Raw genomic sequence first — 26494 nt, 5'->3', positions numbered from 1 at the left:
CCAGAATGTCTGGATTTTTTGGTACCTTTTTTTTTTTTTTTTTTTTTTTACCTTTTTTCAGCTGAAATATAATACTGTATCTTTGAAATGATATCTGGTATTATGTTCCGTTCGAATTACGCGATATATTTTACAATTTACGTTTTATAGTATTTCATGTATGAAGGAGTTCAAAGGAATGCACAACGTAATACAGATAGTGTTATGAGTGAGGAATCAACTTCTCTCATGACGGAGAAGAGACGGAAGAACATGTTTCTAGTTATTTTTATTATTCATCCACGTCACATGTTTCAATATTTTTAGAAAAAAAAAGTTTTTCTTGCTTTTATAAAGTAAGAAAATATGCTAAGACTGATGTGCCGATTGAAAAAAAAATGTTTTAGTTTAATGTCATCATAATAAGAATAAATTGTATGAAAAGAGGTACAAAATTGATCTTTCATCAAGTGGCCAAATAATGATTTTTGTAGAAAGTGCTGGTTTGAAAAAAAAAAAACTGGATTGATGACCAGTTACCTACAGTTGTACCCTTTGTAGAAAATAGCTCTTACTTATCTTTACGTCTTAATTGGCATCTGAAAATATTACTATCCCTTTGTTTTTGAAATATCCTTTTTACTTCTTTATTTATTCTTCATTCTTCAATAACAGATGTACGATGCATATATGAACAACAAGCTTGTTTCTCTTTTTAAAAAAATAACTTTACTTTAATAGCCGTTTATCAAGAACATGTTTCCAATGGGATGAGTGTTTTAACCATAATTTGTAAATATCCTTACTGTTACCATTGCAACCAAGAACGTTTTTTTTAGAATAATATTGCTGATACCTTATTACTTAAAATCAAATATTTTTGTAATTTTACTAACTACAAATTCCATCCCTAGAAACGATATCAATACATTTTATAGTCATTTAATCAGCTGATAAGAGTAAAAAAAAAATGTTTGCAACTCTTATTAGCAAATCAAACATTATGGGCAAAAGATTTAAATTGGTATGTTGTGGAGTAAGAAAGTTTGAAATCTGATGTCACACTTACAAGTTGGCGTAAATACAGATCATCAGAAAATCTTAAGAGAAACTGTCACCATAAATATTGAAATTACAGACTATTTCATTCAATTTTTTTTTCTTATTTTTAATTGTGAAAATACATGTTATATTAAATACTTTTAAATACTGCATACAAAATTCAACTACAAATGTACATGTATTTTAATTTACTTTTAATGCAAAATTTTGTATTTTTGCATTAAAATCGGTCTTAATTACTTACGAGGGTTATAGGTCTCGAAAAGTTTTGACAAATTTTAACCTTAAAAAACTCAAGATTTTTGGGGAAAAAGGAACAAAATGATAACTTTGCTCTTACAATGAAAACTAAATGCAAGATTATTTTGTTTAAAGGGGTTATTGAAAAAAATATCTTTAAGACCTCGATAAATTTTGTCAATTTTTCGTTTAATGTGTGCGTATGGTTAAATGGATATGACCAGGCGTAATTGTAAATACTTTAAAACAAAATAGAACTTGGAACTTAATCTAGTTTTTAACCCTAGCCAAAGTAATTACAAAATGTTATTTCGATGACCTGAAAAAATCCAGTTTAACACAAAGGAAAGAGCAGACACATGAACAGATAAAAAGTTAACATAAAAATTCTGTAAGGAAGAGAATTCAAAGCTAATTTTATTAGACACATAATAATATTAACCTGATAAACTTTCAGTAAGTTTCACTATTTGTAAGGCTTTCGAAGATTTTGGATGATGAATTTTAATGAAGTGGTCCTAAGCAAACCTGCTCCCTGCTAGCTTTGGAATGGAAAGAAAACTTATTTTGTTTTATCTAATATCATACTTTTTTAAAGCTTAAGACTGATTACAATTCGTAATCTTCTCCTTTCACATTCGTATATGTCTCCAATAAAACACAACTTTTAAGCCGCATTGATTAAATACAAATTTATTTTCCATTATGGACGAAATAATGAATTATCTTACATATTATTAATTTTTACAATTAAAAAGACCTTTTTAAAAATTACATTTATTTAACCAATAAATACGGTAGGGATTTTCACTTTAATATTTAAAAAAAAACTGTCACATGACAGGAGGAAAGAAAGGCCGAGAGACAACAACACTTCGCCTGTTTTTATCCACTGAATGAAGAAATAACATGTATCTACTGAATGAAGGCAGCGATGGGAATGATTCTGCAGTGATTTTTAACAACCTTAAAAGTGTAATTAGACGAAATAGTCCAACCAGCAGTGGAATACTTTTTGATCACCGACATCTGGGTTGAGCCATATTTATCCCCTACTTCTTCTCCGTTGCACCTTTCATAAGGAATCTTTGCACTGAGAGGGAAAATACCAATCAAGTCCCCGGATTTAACCTCAATTTGGTCCTCGACTGGAACTTCATACGTACGAATTCTGCCGACATACGTTTCCAATATTTCGTTCTGTCCAATGAGTGTATGCCTTAAAAATATAATAAGCAAAAAAAAAAAAAAAAAAAAATGAAACTTGAAAGCAAGGGAAAAGATCATAGATTTTTTTTTTATATTAAAATGGAAAAATTGCTTGTATATTCAAATGCTATTTCAAAATTTACCATTATTAATAGAGTTCTCTAAATCTCAATCTCTAATTCTATATCTCTAAATCTCAAAATCTAAATTTCAATAGAAAGTCTATATAGCTAGAATAATAAAGTGTCATAGTATATCAAAGTTCCTATATATCCAACCTAAAGATTCACAGTATCAAAGTAATTCAATGTATCAAAATAGCCGAGTTTATTATGTAATGAACTATAGTTGACTAAAATATATAATTTACTAGGGGTCCCCTCATCCCCTCGACCCCCACCACATTTAAATTCCAGGATCTGCATTTAGTTTGAAATAAAAATATAACATACCATATACATTGTATATAAATAAGGAAACATGATTCATTATCCCTTACCGCAATTTTCATTGATATCAGAATTTAGCGATTGAATGGTCTTTTAATATCAGCATAAATTTTAAGCAAGAAGTAATTTAACTGACTATTGAGATAAGTTTTATCTCAGATGTGTGGAGTGAATTGTTAGGATATTCAGATTAAGCGATCTCAATACTCTCTCTAATGTCAAAATTGAATTTTTTGCTTATAACTCTGCAGATACGGTGTAGTAACTTCTAAAAAGAATGTACAAACGTGTTATTGGTTTCAGTTGGTCTCAATACTTGCAGAGCTGCGATGCCGTTAATCTCGCTGAAAAACTGCCATTTGACAATCTTTCCACTTTTTCTGATACTCATATTTTCATTCAGGCCAGTGTAAGAATATCTAGTGTAAAGTTGCTGGCGGAATTGTAGCAATGGGGCGTCGTTGCTAGGCTCAGGGACTGTGTTAGAAGCTGTAATTGTAAAATTAACTTTCGTATAAAAAATTTTCTGACAGGCCTTTGAAGAAGTCAAACTAACAAGTCTGGATGTGTGACTTTTATAAAATGATGCCAAACACTTTACATAAAAGCAGTGAACCGGTAAATGAGGCCAGTTTACCTTTACATAACGGCTGTGAACCGGTAAATGTCCCACTTCTTTGACATGCTCTATAGAGATTTCCGCCGGCATGAGAAAATTCAAATTTACATCTGTATTCTAACACGTCTCCTATGCCAAGAGAACCAACAGTTGTGACGACTTCAGTGTTGCTTTCTGTCGGTAAACTCGGTACAATGCAGTTACCTTTGTTTCAGAAGAAATAAAAATACAAAGAGTGTATCTGTATTTAACGTTGATGAGCCCGGAGATCGACAAGTTCATAAAGAAAACTTGATCACTGTTAAAGTATCTGGTGTTAAATTTCCTTACCTTGTATATAATCACAGTATCCACAAGTGCTGGGACAGGTGTGCCAAACGAAATCATCATTTTCACATGCTCTTGGATCCATTGTGAGGTATTTGTTGCAATTTGGTGAAGCATCTTTACACAAAGTCCGCCCTTCTCAAATTTAAAATCAAAATTCTTATTCCCTATGAAAAGTTACTTTCTTCAACTAAAATTTCTTTATGAACTCAGGAATAATATTTTCTTTATGCATTCAAATCTTTCTTCTGTCTCAAATTTATAAAATGTAAATGTGTTCCATTCCATTTTGTTGAACATGTTATGAGTTGTTGACACTTATAATTGATTAATATAAGATTTGATCGGAATAACAACCATTCAAATATATTTTAAAACATTACCTTGTGGTGAATAGGAGCAAACAAAAGATATATAGAATGCTGACCCACAGGATATCCCTCGCCATTTTCCATCTCTATCTGATATGTAGGCACAACTTCTCCCAGAACCTACGCCACAATCAATTTTATAATAGTCAGCTTATATAAATTTTAATGTTACAGAAGAAACAAAGAACTAAAATTAAAGTGTATCTGGAAACATTTACCACTTCTATAGTTCGTCCATTGCACTTTTCCTCCATCTGACCAAGCTCCATTTTCAAGACCAATCCAAAAACTGACACCATTTTGTCTGTAATTATAACACAATTGTTGAATTTTAACGTGGTTAGTAGATCCATTAATCTTTCAACATAAAATAATTTCTTTAAGCAAAAGAACTTACACTAAACTCATCAGAAAAGTATTCTCTTTGATATTTTTACTGGACACCAGTGTTGCATTATTTTCATCCGCGCAACGCTTAACTGCAGTGCTACGGTCTACTTCTTCTTCAAAAGCCTTAAAGCATTGTCTCTGGAATGGTGTCCATCCTGTTTTACAACCTGTATTTATTTTGCATAGTTTACGTTAATTATCAATTATCTAGTGAAGCTGCAAGTATTTAAACTTTTTCCTATCTATTTATATTTATTTATAACATATTAATTCAAAATACTAATTCAAGGGCACCGCAAAGCGGAGCATCCCCTCGCAAAGAGCATAACTTTCAATCAAAACAGCATTCGATATCGATCCCGATGCAAATTATGTCGCTTCCGTTTTGCATAGCATTAACTCACTCACCCAAAAACGAACACACACGATTGCGTTGCTATATCCCCCCAACTCCGTTGCGAGGGGATAATATGATAATAAGCACAATGTTTTACCTCGGTTTGAAATTAAAATAAAATAATGGCGTGGTCTTACTTACGTCCACAAACAAATCCAGCATTTGACCAAGATCCATCAGCTAGACAAACAATTGTTTGTTTTTCAAAGTCATTCGTTCTGCATGTTAGTACTACCATTTCATCAACAAAATATGTTTCTTTCAATACCTCGCTAACTGAGTCGGATGGGATGGTTGGCTTTGAACACCTCACTGATCCAACTTAAAGTATTACCATTTAAAATTTGTCAAAAGTCAAATTTTTGACCAGTTGTATTATTCCCATAATAAGTTTCTTTACATAATAATTCATAAATTCAAAATAATAATAATGTTTAAAAAATATTTTGCACTGATATTGATATATGTTAAACACTTTTCATTCTAATTAAGTAATGTAATTTTCAATATCAAAAATATAGTTTTCAATTTGCATTTTCTGTAGACACCTAAAAACGAATTCATTTTAAGAAACCGTTGTTCTTATAAGATAATTTACCTCCATTTTGTGCTTGTCGATTACACATATTGCACGTCATTCTGCAGCCTCGTTTGAGTTCTGGGTCATGTTCACAGTTAGATATATCCACTGTTCTCTCTGCACAATCGTCGAATATATCATAGCATTTTTCTAATTTTAATAAAATAAAAATATGGTAAATAACCATCTGTGATGTAATTTATTTGTCTACATTTTTGGTACTGGTAAACAATACAATTTTATTTAATGATTATAAAACAATTCAAATATTGAAATACTGTACCGATTCCACACACATCACAGTAATCTCGAGTACACATAAACTTGTTAGTAATACACCAAGGTCTGGTGCCGTGACCAGGATTACGACAATAGTTACCAAGCAGATCGTCATCTAGATCCCTGGAGATTATCATAAAATATGAACAGCATTTACACTGTATTCATTAACTTGGTTTGAGAACGTCTGATCATGAATACAAAGGAAAATATTCTAAGCACTTCTTAAATACGAATGTATCTACCCGAGTGCATGAAGAAAAGAATACAGAAAGTTTAACTTACATCGGATTATAAGTATTACTAAGACAGTGTTTGACTTCCGACCAGGGTAAACATTTATCGAAACGTTGAGTGATATCAACCGTTCCCCTGTAATTTTCTCCATTGTTGGTGTAACAGAAATTGGGATCATTTGCTAATAACGAGAATTCTAAATTAAGTCAATGCCACAATGAAAAGAAATATTCAAATTTGTTGACCCTGAGTTTCTGAATAAAGTACATGAACTTTATGCATACGTTCCAGCAGTGAAATTGTCGCTGAGAACCCCCGTCCAGTTTGCTTTAATCCAGACTGAAAGGTCAAGCCTAGCTGATTTTCCTCAGAGATAACCGTCATAGAGAATCTATCTCCGCAGTAGCTGTTAAATATCATTTCTTGGTTGTAATTTTACAATTTACATGTAGCTGTTCAAACTATTGGCTTTTGACTAACTTTGGTCACATTGTTTGTCCAGATCTCCAAATAATCACCACATGAAATATATCAATGTGTTTTTTCTAAAGCAAAGATCAATCTTTTTAGTTGAGAATACTTTGAACATGTACATGCATTATCTATAAATTGGTTCAATTTTTTCAGTAAAGATAAAAGAAAAAAAAACTATTTGTCTGTGGTTCAGGTTAAAAAATGTATCTTTTAGAAATTTCTATGTTAAATTATTGTAAAAACACCTTCCACAGGTACATGCACAATCTTACCTCAGTCCAAACTGACCCGGGAGTGAATGTCTGACTTCTAGTCTATCGACGCAAGTTCCATCTGTTTTAGCTGCTATGTCGAAATCATTAAAATCAAGCTTTAACTTGAAATCATCTGGTGCCTGTAAATTGAAAAGAAGAAAGAATACAATAAGGAATTTGAAAATTCATTGATTTCATTTTCATTTATAAATTAATTTAGTTATCACATTCAACGTAAAATAATTTGGATGTTGAAGTAGAGAGAGACATTGGAGGTTAATTAACATGTACACTTTTTGCAAAATATGATGACTTCAATTTGAGAATAGTCAACTTCTCTTATTTTTTGTGTAGCAACATTCCAGTACTAACTTTATAGGGTGTTTACGTTTCCCAGTTGACTCAATACACAAAGAGTATATTATAAAAAATCAATTTCTAAACTGTGGAATGCTACTAATAAATAAGTCAATGTTACTAGCATATCAATAATTACTGAAAAATGGGTTGTTACAAACGCATCAGTAATTAATTTTAGTCAATTTTCTCACATTCTTTGGTCTATACAATGACCGTGTTTGCAAATGCAACCTTTTGTTACGTCAAATGTTTGCTTAAGTTTTAATACAAATTGTTAAGCAAATTTTTTCATATTGTTTTTTCTTCAGATTACTCAGTTTACCAAATAATTAATAAAGGTTGTGCTGGATGTGACCTTCAAATACCTACTCCTTTATGCATATTGCGCCTGGTCCCACTCATGATGTTTTTAGAGGTTTGTGTTTGTTCAGAACTCAAATTGCATTTCTTTATTGTACTTTTGGGCATGGTTTTTGTTCGTTGTCTTCACATTTTCACTTACAATGTAACATGTTTGTTGATCAATGTTGTAATATGTATTAAGGACGTATGCAACGTAGGTTTGAATTCGATGTTCTTATTCCCCGTGCAATTTAAGAGAGATACCTGGTAACCTACCCTCCTTTTTTAAATCAAATTGTGAGGAGATACGAGCTTAAAATATTTATATGTAATTTAAAAAAAAAAAATACAAAGACTTATATCATTTGGTATCTGTTCAAAACTCCTGGTAATGTATGATGATTTTTTTTTGTATAAGAACATCGAATATGATGATTTAAAATATCAGTTGGAAGGGTACACTTTAAATTACATGAACATGTAAGATGTGTATGGCCTTAAGCGTAGCATTTCTGTAATAATAATAATAATAATAATAATAATACAGTAAATCTTGCCCAATCCGGACACCACCGGTTCCAGAGAAATTGAAGGGATTAGACAACATTTTAAACAATTGAATTATCTGAAAGTACCTTAAGGTACATATATACATTGTATTAAGCAAGATTTCGGATACAAAATATCCGAAGTTGACAAGTTTCACTGTAATAATAACATATGACTACTGATACTGACGATGATATTCCAGAAACAGTTTCTTCCTTTGGGGTAGGCATTCGGGTGTTCTGGACTCGTTATATTTGTAGTTGTCTGTCCATCTTTGCTCAAGTGTATCTTCTTTCCGCAGTCTATAAGAAAGTTTCATTTTCATTAATCAATTTTCACAGGACTAAATATAGTTTCTCCCATTAACCATAGCCGGATGTTTTGAAATAAAGTTATTAAAAAACTTATAAGCAGGCATTTTTTGGTCATAAAACAACTATCTTAGCACAAAGAAAATTAAGATACCAGTATTTTTCTCTTAGTAAGATATCCCTTAGTATGTCAGGACTTCAAGTTTGAAGCCCTGACATATTGGAATCATTTTTTTTAATTTGAAGGATATACTCTCTTTTTTCATGCATTAATTCTTCACTCCAAAAGACAATATTATTCCATGAAAAATGCACAGAAAATTTATCAATACATGATTATTAAAACATTACTAGCTTCATAGAATTCATACGTTTCATATGATAACGATTATTTTACATGATTCATTTTCAAAGTAAAAAAATCTGAGCTTTCAATAAACGATAATTTCGTTGTATTTTTATCGATTATCTATCGTACACAGATAGCAAAAGTGAAAATCTGTTTAACATTTTTCTACGCTATATGAAAATATTTACATTTGCAAATGCTTCCCTTATAAGATACCATTTGAACAAGACGTATTAAAAGCTGTATATAAATACATATACGTTCATCAAAGAATTTTATCATCGTTTAGTCATAAACGATCATTCAATACATTCAATTTACTATTGATGTTTGAAAAACTTAATCATTTCACATGTCTAAAACTATAGTACGCAGGTATCTGTTATAGATCAGTCATAAATACCAATGTTAGAAATAAGGTATCATTCGTAAGCATTTATCAGGATCTAAAAAAATAAGAGTTGGTATGTGAACAAATCTAACATAATTCGGGCTTATGGGATTTGATCATGACCAATCTTTATTTCTTTCCCAATAAAAGTTCAAAAACACGAAACCTTATTTCTTAAATAAAATAATTAAACCAACTTTGAGATTGAAACCCATACACATAATTATAATTTTCAGAGCTTATGACTCTTTTATTAAGTAAAATACTCTGACTCAAAACTAACCATATTTTGTTGGATAGTAGTAACAAATGAAGAAATACGTCTTCTTGTAATAATTTACGTGTATTTTTGGAGTGTGTCCAGATTTCGCTGGAGCTTTAAACTTTGTTCCTGCAGTGTATGTCTCCTCTTCAAAGCTCATATCTGCCAATAAGAAACAGAGTAGGTGAAAAAAGACCCAAGCTTTGACTACTATGCAGGGCAATTTTCATGTTGTTTCCGATCACGGTAGCCTAGTTGTAGGGTGATTGTTTCGTTCTCGGGAGGGGCGGTTCGATTTTTGCCGGTAGCCCAGCGACACACCTACATGTAAGACGTTAAGATAAGTGAATATTATTTCGAAGGACCCGGTCATAGATATGAAAGTCATGGGCCTTTTGAATGAGACCTTAAAACCCGTGGGCCAGTGTCACGGTAGGCTCTGGGGGATAATTGAATAATCCTCCCTACTCAGTAGTCCTGAGTAATAATGATAGGTCTAAATTTGAAGCCCTGTACTGGCATATGGTGACGACTCTAAGTGAGTAAAAGAATTCTCGAATGGGACATAAAACAACATACAATTAATCAGTCAATAATGTTATAGCATGTCTTAATGCATACTATATACTTTGCTTTTTAAAGTTTTAACAATGAAGAAATGTGAATGACATTGTAAAAAAGGTTATTAATGAAACAAGAAGCAATGGTAATCAAGAATAAAGGATATTTCCTAGATTTAACGAGACCCAACCTACTTGATCTGCACATACGTTTTTACGCAGGGTTGTTTCAGACGCGTCAAGTACCCTTGATTGCCGTCACAATTGAATACAATGACGTCACAGTTAAAATGACGTCAATTGCGTTAAAATATTTCACTATTTTTGCATACATGGTGGGTTTTGACTGTGCATGTTGAAGGCTCTCTAATTCTGGCAATTCTATCAATTTCTATCTTTTGTTTTAATAAATAAATGTTTTAATTAATAAGCAATTTTGTTACATAATTTATTTTTGAGATAAAAGTTTTATCTTTCTTTATTTAAATTTTTGAGCTTGAAAAACTACTGCAACCAAAAGTAAACACGTTTAGTTTTTCTCCTTGAAAATGTTAATTTACCAGTTTGGTTGATAACTTAAATATGTATGCAGTAGATTGACTACAATAAATTCTACAAGTCATATAAATGCAACCAAAAGAAATATTTAAGTTTCCTACATTCTAATAAATTTTGTAATTTTATTGCCTTTTTAACCCCCCCCCCTTCTTTTTTCAAGTAAAACAACGTTTTTTGTTAAATAAAATAATGGAGAGAAAAATTTTTTCATAATGTAAGAGGGTTATAAATTTGAGAAACATATACAAAACAACAATCATTTGTTGATATTATGTAAACCTACTGCGACTTATAAAGTATCTTAGATATAATTTTAGTCCTACTTTTGTGTTTTGATCTTTTCCCTACAATAAAGGCTACCCCCAATTTCTTTTCAGTTTTTAAATGAAGAATGGATATTGCATAATATGTGTGAAAAGTAAAAAACTTTCACCATTTACTTTTGTTTTGTTTTTTTAATTTGTCGATTCCATTGTTTATAAGGCAGTTTTAGCATATAGTTGTGTGTAAAATTTAAAAAAAAGGTCCATATTTTGAAATTGCCCCCACTCAACTAAATCAAGGCAAGGTAACAAAATTTCTATCTAATTTTTCTAAGCATGGTACATACAAATATATATATCTAAAATTCAAAAATCTTTGCCGGTCCATTTTCGTTATTTCCAAGTAGACTGGGCCTCGTTGGGCCTTACGAAAAAATAATTATATCAAAATGAGGTAAAGTTATCAAAATAAAAAGTATGTACCACAAACTGACATGATGAATCATAAAATTTTGTTTAACGCCAAATCGGTATTATTTGGTTGGTTTTTCAGCCATCTGATGTCTGAAAACGGAAACTTTCATGCAATATTGATTTAAAACAACTTGTAATATCTGTTACAATTACATTTCAACCTTCATAACATTACATTACCTTCAACCTTCTGACAAGAAGAAGATTCTTTAAACAGAATAAATGGTTCAGTGTTTGGTACTTGAAGCGGGTTTCTGGTAAATCCATCAGATCGACAACAAAAGTACAAGGTCACGTGATCATCAAAGGAACCATCAGGAAGGGAACCAGTAAATTTGTCTGGTGGTTGACCATCAACCAAAGCAATGGAGCCTTCAGAGAATTCTAGTTCAAAGGCAGAAAATTTGAGTTATACTGATTTACTCATAGACTATTCCAACCCCTCTTATCTAAACAACGAAATGTTTTTATATTGATATTTTTACTATTTTTTAAATGTATTTCTAGTATATTAGCTGACAGAATTCCTTCCTATATATAATGTTTTTCAAATGATTCTACGCTAAAGACCAGTATACCATCAGGACATTTCCCTCCGACTCGGAGAAAACAGTACGACCCTGGACCCCACTGGGCGTGGTCTCCGATTGGGGTAGTCTGGGTCTTTGTACAGAATTGGTAACGTAAAGTTTGTCCCTCAGACTGTAGTGCTGAGAAAGTATCAGACGGGACCGAGGTGTGGTAAGAATATTCTGAAAACTGACCAGATTCAAAGCCTTTAGGGCAACCAGTAGCGGATTGAATCATTGCAAATGGCTCTTTTGGCCATCTTGAGTAAGAATTAGTTTCATCTGAAAGGAAAAGACAGTATTAAGAAAGATCGATGCATGGATACACAAAATGAATAAGACAAAGTTTTTGCTCTCAAGTTTTTTTTTTATTAAGAATAGACGTTTGATAAAAGTATCTTGGAATAAGTTATTCACAAACCACGGAAAAATAATTATTATTTTATACATGTACATAGATTCATCTTTCGGCATAAAAAAGATACGGTATTGCAATAAACATTAAGTTTATCTTTACAGCACTAGAGAAGTTATCATTGACTTATGACATGGTTTAAGATCATAAAATAGATAAGAATAAAAAATTTGTAAAAGATCATCTTTCAATTTGCATGTTTGAAGATATCGAGACGAAATATTAACACGTACTTCCATACATGTGTAACTGTAATAATGATCAGTTATGAAGTCACAAATGTCTCTCGGTAGTACTTACGAAAATCTGTCGGAGAATAGTAGCAAAAAGAGAGTTTATAAGTGGTTGAATACGAGATGCTCAGATAAGGTATATTCCCAGATGTATGCAAAAGATCTTTTTCATTTTTGATTCTCAAATACTGCTTGCTTGCGCCCATTCCTAAAAATTACACAAAGGTTGAAATGTTTAAAATCAAGACCACAGTGGTGTTAAAAAACCATAAAAACAATAATTGGAAAGTGTTTGATATTATTTTCCCAATTTTCCTATTTTTTCTCAAGCTATCCTTTTTAATATTTAGGATTCAGAGGACCTGCTACTTGCTGGCAAGTAGAGGTTTCAGGAAACAAGATAAAAGGCTCCTTTGAGGGTAGGATCACCGGACTGGAAGTAGATCCGTCACTGCGGCAACAGAAATAGAACCTGGTATCATTGAGGAATTGGCCATCAGGAAGAATCCCGAAGATATCCGATGGATTCATGGTGTCGTCGTAATGTATATATCCCATACTGAATCCTGAAGAAACAAGTGTTCGAAAACTATAATAGGGAACACTTTTCCAGCAATAGCATAAAAACGTTTGTATGTAATTCCATCTTGATAAGCACTTCACCATAAGTAAGTTGTTAAAGAAAATAATTAATTTACATCGAATATTCTGTTGTAATCATTTTAAAAATCGCAAGATTTGGAATAGCGGTTATTCTTTTTTTTCATAATATGTAATTACCAATGGGACAAATCCCTCCATGGCGGTAGACACAATATTTTCCTGCAGGCCAACTTGGTGAAATTCCATTTTTCTCTGTTTTCTTCTTAGTACAAAACTTGTAAAAAGTAGAGGTCCGTTTTGAAATGATGGCTGCACTTAATATAGCACTTGTGTGTTCCATTTGGATTTTTTTATGGTGTTGTGTTAATCTGCCTTCATAAAATCCATGTGGACAGCCAGTTATCTTCGTACTTAAGATGGTGAAAGAGTCGGACGGCCATTTGGTTGAAATCATTCGATCTGAAGATATGAACATACATGAAGATATATAAAATACATTTGACATTTTTGAAATGACATTGATTTAGGGTCACGAGTTATAAACGTCTATGATCAGTATGGAGATTTTATTTAATGCAGTGAAATATAAAGATAACGAACAGGTATGAAGCTCAAAACGCCACTGAAACAATACAGATTGGGAGTAAATTAAACACGGACCTCTAAAAACGTCAAAGGTGAAATTAAACTTTAGAGTTTATCATTGAGGTCAGAATGTAAGCAAAGAGAGTAAAAACAGGCGAACATATTAATAGATTTTTCTTCTCAGAGTTTTGAAAATAACAGAAAACGTTCATTCTGTAAGTTTAAAAAAAATCACCTCCATCATAACGTGTTCGACATCCGGTAGATGGGTCAAGACCCTCTGGACAGCGACAAGTGCACTTGTCCTTAATTACAGCAGGATAACCGGAGTTTGTACAGGACAGAGAAAAACTGCTACACCTCAGGCCTATAAATAGAAATATTGAACTGAAACAAATTTGCGTGATTGTTTTTGATTATGTGTAAAAGGTGAGGAAAACGATGTACCAATATAGATCCAGTAAACAAAAGCGAATCGATCGTGAACAGATAAAAACTATGGACCCTTGGAAACACTGAAGTAAGGGTCAAAGCCTAAAAGAAATAGACACATTACAAAATACGGCCTAATGATATGTTGCCCTTACACTTATAGTCATTATAACGATCGTTGAATTTTGAAAAAAAATCTAAAAGGGTCGTCAAAATCCTTGTCATATCAATGTATTTGTCAATAGCTTGACTTGGTTGAAAAATTAATCGTATTCCGAATCAGTTGGCACACATAAAAGATCATACGTAGGTGATATTGGAATATTGCAACATAAAGATGGGAAATTGCCAATGGAGAAGCTGAATTCACTCCGTTTGTCACGTAGTTATTAGTTGGGTATTATCGTTGATAGTCAGTAAAACATCCAAATATGCAACAGATATGACAGACTCTGTAGTGTATTTTATATCGAGTTCACTGGAAATTTTTTTTTTTAGATATATGCATGAAAGTAACTATTCCGAATTGATAAAAAGTCGTCCATATATAAAAATGTTAGGATGAACGCCTCTACATGAGTTTTCTTCTTCACATGAAGAAGTATTGGATAATTTCTTAGCAGTTTGCTGCTCTGTTCTTGATTAATAAGTACACAAAAGACCTATGGGCAACAACGCCCACCTGAGTAAGTATGGCCATTCTTGTTTTTATCAGCAGATTTTTTTCTATATACTCCTATGTAAAACTTTGATCGCCCATTGTACTCCCACACTTGCCCAAGGGGTTATGATTTGGACAAAATTGAATCTATACTACCTGAAAATGCCTCCAAATATGGCTTAGCTGTTCTTAAGAAGATTTTTAAAGTTTCTTTTTCTATATAACTTTGTTTGAATATTTTAACCCTATACAACCTACTGGGGGTCATGATTTAAACAAATGTGAATGTACACTACATGAGGATGCTTCCATTTAAATAAGACTAATCATGGCTTTGCTGTTCTTGAATAGAAGATATTAAAAGATCTTTTCCAATATATATCAATGTAAAATTTTGTTTACCCATAATGGCCCAATCCTATCCCCGGGAGACATGATTTAAACAAACTTGAATCTAAACTATGTTAGAGGCTTTTATACATGTTTAATCTTTTTTGTCCCATGGGTTCTTGAGAAGATTTTTAAATAAACCCACTCATTTTTTCCTTTTTTCTTAATTACTCCCCTAAGAAGTGATTGTGGCTCTTCATTTGAAGAAATTTGAATCCCCGTTACCCATGAATAGTCTGTGCAAAGTTGAAATTGGCCTAGTGGTTCTGGAGAAAATGTAAAAAAGTTTAACAACAACTACCACAGACAAATTTTGATCAGAAAAGCTCACCTTTGGCTCCAATAACTCAAAACATCTTTTTGTTGCTGATTTTTCAATCTACATATGCAATTATATATTTCTATTTATAAATAAGTTTTCCGTTATTGATCTCACTTTACTGACTTGTATGCGTCAAGTCAACTACAATAATTCTCACCTGTAAATAAAATTAATAAAAGCTTTTCTAAATATTAAAAAAAAAACATAGTAAAACAGACAAACATTTAAAATTATTGAAATTTGGACATATGTGGGTTAAACGTAAGATATAGCTTTCCTTTACAGTGTATACAGTGTATATACAAATTGTTTGAACTTCAAAATTAAAAACCTTGACAATCCATAATTTGCGACACCTCACTGAACAAATAATATTGGTAAGGGTCCGTTTTCTTGACTAGGTATTCCAATTCTGGATCAAATATTGTCATTGTTCTGCCACCATTTGAGAAGCCCTGTAAAAGACACGTATTATAGCTGTTATTCCTGTATTTTATTCCCTTAAATGGTGAAACTTTACTTTAAATAGTGAAACTTTTCTTAAAATAGTGAACCTTTACTTAAAATAGTGAAACTTTACTTTAAATAGTGAAACTTTACTTTAAATAGTGAAACTTTACTTAAAATAGTGAAACTTTACTTTAAATAGTGAAACTTTTCTTAAAATAGTGAAACTTTACTTTAAATAGTGAAACTATTCTTAAAATAGTGAAACTTTACTTTAAAGAGTGAAACTTTACTTTAAACAGTAAAACTTTACTTAAAATAGTGAAACTTTACTTAAAATAGTGAAACTTTACTTTAAACAGTGAAACTTTACTTTAAACATTGGAACTTTACTTTAAAAAGGGAAACTTTACTTTAAACAGCGAAACTTTACTTTAAACAGTAAAACTTTACTTTAAACAGTGTAACTTTACTTTAAATAGTGAAACTTTACTCTTGACTACAGATCGTTGCATTTAAATTTGTGGTACTTGTATTATGATTTTTTTTTTCTTTAAGTCTTTTAAAACTAATTAATGGATCCGAAAATTAATTTGATAGAACGTACTCATGACATAATTATAAGGATCTGTTACATACATTTACATGTATATGGGTGTTTTGTTATTAAAAATTTTGATTAAGATTTTCTCGATTTTATTATGTAAACTAAATTTCCTCGATTTTTTCATGCTTCAACGGAGCACGTTTACGGTTCGCTATTAAACATTCATTACAATTATATAGATGTCTATTAGTAATGGTACAATAGACTTACAGATAATGGGTAGTGCATTGCAGATGATAAATCATAATATCCAAACAATCTGATACGCTTGATATTCTGTTCATAATATTGATCTTGGTAATCTACAAATATATGGAAAATTTACAAAAACACAAAGAATACGTGTGAAGGGTGTTAAAAGTTCCTGCTTGAATATTATAATTAAATCTTCAATGATAAAAAAAAAAAAAAATTAAAGAAATAAATTGTCTGAAAGTAAAACGTTATTTATTACTTTACTCCATTAGAGCATTTTTAAAAAAAGATTAACACAGTTGTGACTTTATACATGTTTATTTCTAAATGAATTTTAAATTAAAATTTTATCTAAGTTACATCATTGTAAAAAAAAAAAATAGATATACAGCTTTGCTTGTTAAAATTTACCCTTCTGAATATTGTTGTAATGTACACCCATATAGATATCATGCAAAGGGTTAGCTTGTTCATGTTCCAACCCAAAAGCATGGCCCAACTCATGAATACAAACATCCTTAAAAATTAGAGTTATAACATTTAGTTAAGAAATATAAATATTATTAGAATAAAGAATATAAAGAATACACCCCTAGCACATTATGAGTTTAACCATTACTTTCATTTTTAAATCTTGAGAATTCATCATCCATGAGGTTGCATATTCTTCTGACTTATATACTTACGTTTGAACAGCAATTGATGCTTTGGTTCTTCCTTAATTTTCCAATGAAGGACCAACAACTCAAAAAGTCAATGAAAACGGTTAAAAATGATTCTACACTTTTTTGTTATAATACAATTTTACCGAGGACACAGACACGCATATACCGAACTGTCAATACATTCCGCTGTTTATTCTGTTCCAAGGAAATATTTGTAATCAATATATATATATATATATATATATATATATATCTATATCTATATCTATATCTATATATATATATATATATATATAAGGGATGTCAACGAATATTCTAACATTCGAATATTCACTCGATGAGAAAATATTCGAATATGAATTTAAGATTCGAATATTTGGTGTTTTTTCAGATTTCACAAAAAAGATAGTAAACTTTAATTAGAACAGTACTAGAATTATCCCCATTTTATTTACTAGTGATCCCCTGATTTCTTTCACTACTCTCTTATCTTATAGATCTTCTAAATTATTTTATTTTGAGTAAGGTATAAAAAAATAAATAAACAAGAATTATTAATGTTTAATACAATAAGTACTTTCAATAGCTTAATGTGATCGGATCTAGAATAATATTTTTGAGGACAACGAAATGAAACCGTTCTTGAATGTCTATGAAACGTGAAGAGCTCTACTTATGAAAATAAGTTTTATTGATCATTGAATTACAACGTTGATAGAATCAGCCTGTAATGTTGTAAATGGTTCAATTTCAGAATAATGCATCAATTACTTGATATCTCGTGTTTAATATTAAAATTTTAAATATTAAAATCGTTATCGGGAAGTTAATGACCTAGGAAAATTGTCTATTGAAGTGTTTGTTTATATTTTCAAAACATTGTATCTAAGCTTATATTATATCTCCTATTTAGCTGATAGTTATTATTAATTACGTGTATTTAAATCTGAAGAGAAAACGACAATTTTACCCCTTGTTAGACGACTGGTTCATCAGTTTGAGCTTGTATAGATATCATTTATTAAAATTATATATTTCGGTTGTATAACTTAAATCAGTTATTTATTTTAAACATTCATTTGATAAATATTAAATGTTGAATTCCTTATTGTATACCTACAAAAAACTACATCAAATTTTACTTCCAAATACCGATGCAAAACCTGCCATGAGAGTATGATGATGTGCATTTAAAATAAACCAGATTTTATTAATCTTATCGAATATTCGAATATATTCGAATACTTTCATTGAATATTCGAATATGAATTATTGACAAAATTGACACCCCTAATATATATATATATATATATATATATATACATATATATATATATATATATATATATATATATATATATATATATATATATATATATATATATATATATATATATATATATATATATATAAAGCACTACAAAAATCAACAACACCGTATATCCTAAGTGTCGGATCTACTAAATAGATACAAGTTTATATAAAGCACTAAAAATGACCAACGACACGAAAAATAGAAATTGTCAAATTTTTGGGACGCCATGTCCCTTCCTCAGGACAAAGAAAAAAGTTAAGAAGTCATAAAAACAAAGGAAATAGAAAAAAAAAACAACAACAACTTACACTACTACTAAACTACCAAACACTATTTATTTACAATGTTACATGTTTAATTTGAAGTTTATAATCAGTTGTAAAGAAAGAAATCCGGACCGCTATGAAATACGTCCGGTCTCTCGGGTGTACATGTACTCTGGCGATTTACATAATTGAACGAATTCGACAATTTCTATTGTTCGTGTCTTTGGTCATTTTTAATATATATATATATATATATATATATATATATATATATATATATATATATATATATATATATATATATATATATATATATATATATATATATATATATATAGTGCATTCATGTAAACGATGATCATTATCTTAAGCTTACGTTATTTCCTTGCTTTGCGCCAGCGCATTGTTACTAACGCGCTGTTACACTTTTGATAAAAGGACACTATATCACCATACCATATCATACTCATGCATAAATATTTCCAACTTAAAAAGATTTGCAAGGGTAGGGTACAATGATTGCTCTCTTGTGCTCAACATAATAAGATAGGGTTTGTGGACGCCTATAGAAGGAAATATATTATTAAGTATTTGGTTGTTATAAAGTCTGAGGTACCATTGTCAACTGTGCAGAATTAATCAACAGAAATTGTTTTTAGAAAAACCATCTCTGTTGACAATACATTCATTTCTTTGGATATGGCATCGGAGTAGCACACCAATTTACAGAACTAGATTTGCTTTTAAAGGCTTACCCTCTTTTTCTAACATGATGAAGATAAGTGTTGTGGTTCAAACCGTACTCCCGCTGTGTTGTATTTGTATAAGGAATAAATCGTATACATGTCCAGTATTCAAAATGGTTTTGAGCTCGTATTCGACCTAACTGCTCTTTTCTATCTGTAATGAAATATTGAGATAACGAACAGTAACCAAGCTCAAAAGTGCCTTACAATAGTATATGAATTCGGAGAATAACAAACACGGACCTCTAAAACATCAGAGGTGGGGTAAGGTGTCATGGAGGAGTAAGCTTCGCCCGAACATACACGCCTTGTGCTCCTTGTCATGATAGGGCAAACGGAAAAAATACGTACACGGGCTACAACCAGTAGCTCTTTCCAAAAAAAAAAATCATATTCACACAAAAATTTACGAGATTCTTACGTGTAACATTTGTCGTAACTTTTCGAGAGTTCTAACCCTCTCGTAAGTATCGTAGAGCCGATGTTTGTTTTTAAACATAACAGATAATACCTAGAAAAATAGAACTTATTTACGGATCCTATAATAGCATTTTATATTATTTCACAATTACTGTCGAAAAATTAAATGAACCATACTGCAAAATATTTACGATGGCAATTTCTCTTCAGATTTTCGGGAGGTCGTGAGTTCGAATCTCTGCCACGACTGACCTAAGTCGATAAAAAATGGGTGGCAACTGTTCCTTCGCCATGCGCTCGGCACTTTGAAGTGAAAGTTGCGGGTCCTTCGGATGAGACCATAAAATCCGAGGCCCCGTGTCACGGCAGGCGTTAGCACGATAAAGATCCCTCACTGCTCAATGGCCCTGAGGGCTGAGTAAAGGTCAAAATTTGAAGCCCTTCAGCGGAAAATGGTGATGTCTCTGTATGAGTGAAAAATTCTCGAAAGGGACGTTAAACAACATACAATCAATCAATCAATCTTACTACTGACCTACTTTTAGGTCAGACTATTGATTGCGACGTCAGATTTTGCTTCACAATCGATTGCTCTCGATGTTTTTCGTGATTAGTGTTTGTTTCACTTACAAGTGTTGAAAACTTCGCTTCATTTTTATTCTCATCCACTTTTTTAAGGATTAAACAGCATATTGAGATCGTTGCTATGGAAGAAGTCTTTCGTAAGTAAAAACTTAAGTTCAATCTGCTACATGTACGAGTGCGTTCGTAAAAAGCGCTTAAAAGATTTTTCTTTAGAGATTTTTAAGTTATATGTAAAATCTTACGCAAAAACTGAAGATTTTTTTTTTTAAAAGCCTTCAGGATATTCAATATGACGTGACAGTAAGCTATTAGACGTGAACTTTGGAGATAACAATTTCTTAAAATCTAAATTTAAAGATTGATTTGAGTCCTGAAAGCATGAATGAATGAAAGCATATAAAAGCTTAAAATGAACAAAATCTTGTCGTTTCTGGGTGGTATAAATCGCTATGTATTTGTCACGGGGGTTACATGTAAATACCAAACCCATGACGTCTATTGATCAATATTTGCAATGTGAAAATGAAACGTAACGAAAATTCAAGTAAACATACATAGGAAATCGGAGTTTAAAAGCATTTAACATGAATATCATGTGTTATTCATGCGGAATTAAAGCTTTTGAATAAGGTACGCTGATTTATTTATTTATTTATTTATTTTTTTTTTTTTTACAATTTCTAGGTATAATGAAGGCAGACATTGTTTTTTAACATCCAGATCAGCCTTTCCTGTCGTTCGTAACAACAAAGATGCAAAAGTTCAACACTACCCCACATACTTTGAAACATAATTTTTGTTTCTATCGATAGTTCTTTAAAAGTGCTGCTAGAATCGTATGGTCAACGGGCATTGATGAATTTTTTTCGATCAAAATATAACAACTGTGGCAAGGTTTCATCAGAAAGTGTATAATAATGATTTCTGTGATCGGAGTGTAGGATTCTAGTGGCACTTTTCATGACCCAGAGTTGATTTTACATAACTATTATTACAAATAGATATTAATTATCACCGGGGTAGAACTTTTCACTTTTCTTATTAAGGAATCTTTTTCATGATGACGTCGTGGTGGAGTGCTTCCTTTAGTCTAAAACTCGCCGAAGTCTGTAGAATGATAGTAAATGTTTTATCCATGACGTCTCCGATTTATTAATGTTACATTATACAAAAAAGTGTAAATTCGCCAAATTCTGATTTGTGTGCTGCCTTAACATACCTGCGTAGAAAACACTGTTTCTGACTGATATCAATTTAAGATAAAAAGATTATACAGTGAATGGGGGTGAAACACTTACCTGACAATGTTTCATTATCAAACAAATATGGCACAATTCCTTTATCCCAAACTCCAGGGTTGATTTTCGCTAATCGCTTATCTCTCCCTCTCTTTCGGACTGTTTTTTCCATCATCTTTATATATTTTAAAGAAGATAGATTGCCTTTTAGTTTTTTTTATCTGTTCAAATGTCATTAAATTTTTACTAAAATCCTGAACAAAAATGCGCCATTTATTAATTAGCACTCTTTTCTTGGAAAATGATGTATTTACTCTAAAGTAGGATTTCGAAGCGTTTATTTCTGTTAGAACTTAAAAGGAATACCTCACAATTAACACTAGGAGGAGGAACATCCCCAGGACTGCGTCCATGTTTTATGGCCAACTTCTTTTGGCGTTGGTACTCTAGACATTCGTCCTCCAGTTCCTGTATAATTTCTTCTTCATTATCCCTATGTATATTCACCCTCTGAATAAAAAAATATTTAATTAGAAAGACCAACCATTAAAGGAAAAAAAATTGGAAAAGTTACTTTCTATTTGAAATATATTATTTTTATGTTTGCTTACATGTTTCCTCCGTCGATGGTCGTGTGCTTCGTTGGAATCGCCCTTTTTACCAAACACGTGGTATTCGTGAGCATTATCTGCATCTCCTTCGTCGTCATCCTTTAATATACAACGAGAAGAGTTTACAACTAAAAAAATTACCAAAATAATAGAGATTATAATATAATTAGGATATATATGATCACAAGAATTAGTAGAGGTTTTGATCAGATTATAGTTTTACTCAATGAATAGAGATTATAGCCGAACCTTTATTATACAATGCATAGAATGGCATTTTTCATTTACACACTGTGCTATACTGCTTAATCCAAAATGTCTTGTATATCATACTCACTCCAAGATCGTCCTTAGGATTATCCCATGTCTTTACGATCTGTCCTTTAGGTACAACATCATCAAGTTTTTCTATCATCGAATTACTTTCATCTTTGATCTTTATTATAGACAAAACAAATGTAAATAATGTATTCGATTTTCAAAACGTAACTACACCACAAGGTTGCAGAAATGATCAACAACGGATACTTTCATACCCAACATACTAAAACAAGAATTACAATACCACCTCATTTTCCACTTGTTCTTGGAAAAGTGTTCATAGTTTAACTCTAAACTGTCATTACGAGTTATCCAACATTAAAAAATTGATAACAACATACACTTTAATGATATCAACAAATATGTGATCGACCATCTTTTAAAAAAAAAAAAAAAAAAAAAAACAAAAAAAACAAAAAAAAAAAACCTTTGTTACATGTAACATTAATGATATCACAGACAAGTCAATTTCTACTTGCGAACCTGTCCCAATTCAACTTTTGAATATATCTATTGATTCAATAATGCTGTATAAATTTTATTGAAGTGATATCGTCGATAAATCTTCATATATATTAATTGATGATGTGATTTAAATCAAAGTATTTAAGTACCTTTAAAGTGTTCTGAAGAAAAGGTATCACAAAATTTGAATTGATGAGGATGTTGAGATAAATGCTTTGCTTAAAGATGTTTGTAATCAAAGAATTTATGAATTAATGGAAATAATTTAAAAGATAAATTCTCCGGAACGTAGTTTCGGGGGTGGGGTGGGGAGGGGGTGGAGTGGGGATGGCCAGGGGTCTGCCTCCTTCTCCCAAAACATTATTGTTTACTATTGAAAATGTTCATATGCATTGAATGCTGTTTGCCCCCCCCCCCCTCCATTTTTTCGCAGTATATTGAAATCAGTGTGCTATGACAATGTATTAAAAAAAATTGTTTATCAAAGAAGTTTGAACCTACCCCCCCCCACCTCCCCATTGAATAGGATTTTCGAAACTGAAAGAGTTTTTCCTTTTTCAGTTTTTTTTTCAGTTTTTTTTCAGATAAGATGATGAATCAGCAAATACTATTTTCTTTAAAAATATCAAATGGCGGGTAATCTTTATTTTTATAAATCTGCATTTGAAATGTTGGCTATCGTTTCTGAGTTAAAGTGTAAATATTCTCTAAGCGTGTTCCATAAGTCATTCGTTTATTACTTTTTCCTCTTATCCTAGTATTATTATAACTATTCCTGTTTACATGTAATACTAATTCCAATATTAAGGACTAATGACCCTCAGCTCTAAATTTCACATTTTTTTTAAAAACTTCCCTATATTGATTTTCATCAAGAGCTACAGTGTATAGCATCAGCTTTAAATGGAAAATAGTATGAGGTATGAAGCGCTGTTTTTTTTTTTTTTTCAGAAATGCTTTTTATGTCGGATCATGATAAGAAATTTTCACACAGAGGATAGAAAGATAATGATTTAATATCACAACATAAAATTAAAGATATGAGGTGTATATGAAAATATTTAGTATCATACCTATTAAATTCATATTAGAAAACATTAGAAAGCGCTGCTTCCTAAGCAAGAATTCCTGTGTTGTATTAGTTGTAAGAAAAGAATTCATCTGTTAATTTTTCTTATAAATATTATTTTCATTGGGAAAAAAAATTAATACTAATAAAAATTCTACATTTGGTACTTGAAACATTAAACCGCTTTTAAAATGGTCCTTAAAAGATAGAACTTATTCAATTTATATGGCTTTTAATTCTGAATTTAAATGTTTTTTTTTAATATAAAAACAATTTGAAAAGTAAACAAGCATTCTGAGAGTATTGCATTAGCAATACTAGTCCCCTACCGGCAAGTGTAATCTGGTTGCCGTTAAGAATTGAAAATGCCATAATTCCGTCAAAAATTAATGAAACGGGACGAAATGCAAACTTGATCTATAACTAATCAAGGTAAAGCCACATACCAAAAATCAGCTCAATATCTACAAGCGTTTAGAAGAAAATTGCGGAAAACCCTTAAAAATTGAAAAGGCCGTAATTCTGTCAAAAATCAATAAAGCGGAATGAAATGTAAACTTGATCTGTAACTCATCAAGATACACTCACATACCAAAAATCAGCTCAATATCTGCAAGCGTTTAAGAAAAAAGTGCGGAAAACCAAGTGGGACAGACAGACAGACAGACGGACAGCTAGACGGACGGACAGACTCAGAGGAAACCTATAGTCCCCTCCGGTTTCACCGGTAGGGGACTAATAAGCAAAGGAAATAGAAGGTAATGTTTCCATCACACGTCAGGTTTGATGGAATTGACTTCTCCAAGATCTCAATAATGAAACTCTGATAATGGAAACTATGAGTAGTTTTCGTATTTTTTACTTGGAAAGTTATCTCTCATATCAGAGGGTCGGTCCCCCTTAACTGAGTGATAAGATTTTTCTTGATTAAACAGAGATGTATATTTCTGACATCTGGTAAGTCTTTTCAATTAATTTTTTACTGGTATGGGAAACTATTGTTGCCCTCTATTAAGTTTTGACACACAAATTAATCTTTTTTTTTTTTTTTGCTTGTGAAGTTTTTTTCATGTATTAGTTGAATTTTTTTCTCTAGCTGCCCCCTTTTAAAAACGATGCTACGTCGTTTTTGGAGACATGTTTTGGGACTTAAAACAACACCTCTTGTACAATGTAGCATTTATGTATACATATATATATCAACAGTGCCAAAACGTACATGTACCACGTACGTGTACACCATCCGAGTGTATACACACGTATTTACTTACTTGTTTAATAAGCTACAACTGGTTAGTACGTAAATCCTTCTTTGTTCAAAAGATTTCATATTTGCATCACTAGTCAAAGGATACTAGTATACGCTAAATCTGTTATGCTTGGTCATTATTTCAAACCAAAACAAAAAAAGTTACTGAGAGAAAAAGAAACATTTCATATGTTTTTTTGGATTAAGTATATATGTAAAAATTTAGCTATTTTCTTCTCGGACGTCATAATTGTGTAAATTCAAACTTTAAAGGTTATATCATTGTAGAATCGTTTACCGTTTGTTGTGGCCGAAGATCTTTGGTTAACGCGCGCAGTTTTCCCAAAATATCGTGTTTTGTGTCGACCACGTGTCCATCATGTCCAGGTGAAGTCCACAGCACCATTATCAAAATGGAGCACAGGGCGCCCGTACAAATTACCTGCATCTTCTTAGACTGAACATACGGACCTGTATCCAACTAATCTTTTACGAAATATGTGGAGAAAAATTTAAAATGGAGCCATTTAAGCAAAATCGTCGCTTTCTATCTGTATAGTTAAATGTACAAGGTTGATTAACTCTCGGTTTGTGTAAATTTCAGGGTTTTTTTTCACTTACATGCAGAAAAAATACTATTATACATAAGCATATAACGTATAAGAAATTAGACTCATTTTCTGTTATACATAAGTGGGAAAATGAACAAAGTAAATAAAAAAAATATCGAATTCTGTTGATACAAATATTGCAGACGATGTTTTTCGAATGTCATATCAATTGTAATAGTGAACGTCGG

The 26494-nt window shown here is 31.4% G+C and overlaps 1 protein-coding gene across 1 annotated transcript; it reads right to left on the bottom strand.

Annotated features, from left to right (window-relative positions):
* Positions 1 to 1989: 1989 nt before the first annotated feature.
* On the bottom strand, positions 1990 to 26063 carry LOC133175248 (uncharacterized). The gene is made up of 31 exons (XM_061310353.1): positions 25994 to 26063; positions 22929 to 23027; positions 22592 to 22690; positions 22347 to 22490; positions 22041 to 22155; positions 19747 to 19891; positions 17432 to 17489; positions 17157 to 17262; positions 16761 to 16852; positions 15828 to 15951; positions 13927 to 14058; positions 13284 to 13565; positions 12866 to 13069; positions 12571 to 12711; positions 11865 to 12137; positions 11467 to 11670; positions 9453 to 9593; positions 8308 to 8420; positions 6886 to 7007; positions 6424 to 6545; positions 6188 to 6320; positions 5907 to 6025; positions 5642 to 5773; positions 5185 to 5364; positions 4654 to 4813; positions 4475 to 4560; positions 4269 to 4376; positions 3889 to 4020; positions 3577 to 3762; positions 3227 to 3428; positions 1990 to 2500 (listed from the first exon to the last, which is right to left on the bottom strand). Exons 2-31 carry the CDS (start codon positions 23004 to 23006, stop codon positions 2197 to 2199), a joined length of 4437 nt encoding a protein of 1478 aa, XP_061166337.1. The 5' UTR covers positions 23007 to 23027; positions 25994 to 26063; the 3' UTR covers positions 1990 to 2196.
* Positions 26064 to 26494: the final 431 nt, after the last annotated feature.

Source organism: Saccostrea echinata, unplaced genomic scaffold (assembly GCF_033153115.1).
Source record: "Saccostrea echinata isolate AGI-Se365-2 ecotype Australia unplaced genomic scaffold, CSIRO_AGI_Sech_v1 ptg000002l, whole genome shotgun sequence".
Classification (NCBI taxonomy): domain Eukaryota; kingdom Metazoa; phylum Mollusca; class Bivalvia; order Ostreida; family Ostreidae; genus Saccostrea; species Saccostrea echinata.
The sequence above is the reverse complement of the archived record's forward strand: the minus strand, read 5'-3'. Positions and strand labels throughout refer to the sequence as shown.

Excerpts from the sequence above, each read along its gene's own strand:
- LOC133175248 (XM_061310353.1), bottom strand. The coding sequence starts at position 23,006 with ATGATAGAAAAACTTGATGATGTTGTACCTAAAGGACAGATCGTAAAG. Across the intron at positions 12,712-12,865 it reads TACTTGCCAGCAAGTAGCAG|GAATGGGCGCAAGCAAGCAG; the intron begins GTCCTCTGAATC and ends TGTAATTTTTAG. Across the intron at positions 7,008-8,307 it reads ACTGTTTCTGGAATATCATC|GCACCAGATGATTTCAAGTT; the intron begins GTCAGTATCAGT and ends TTCAATTTACAG.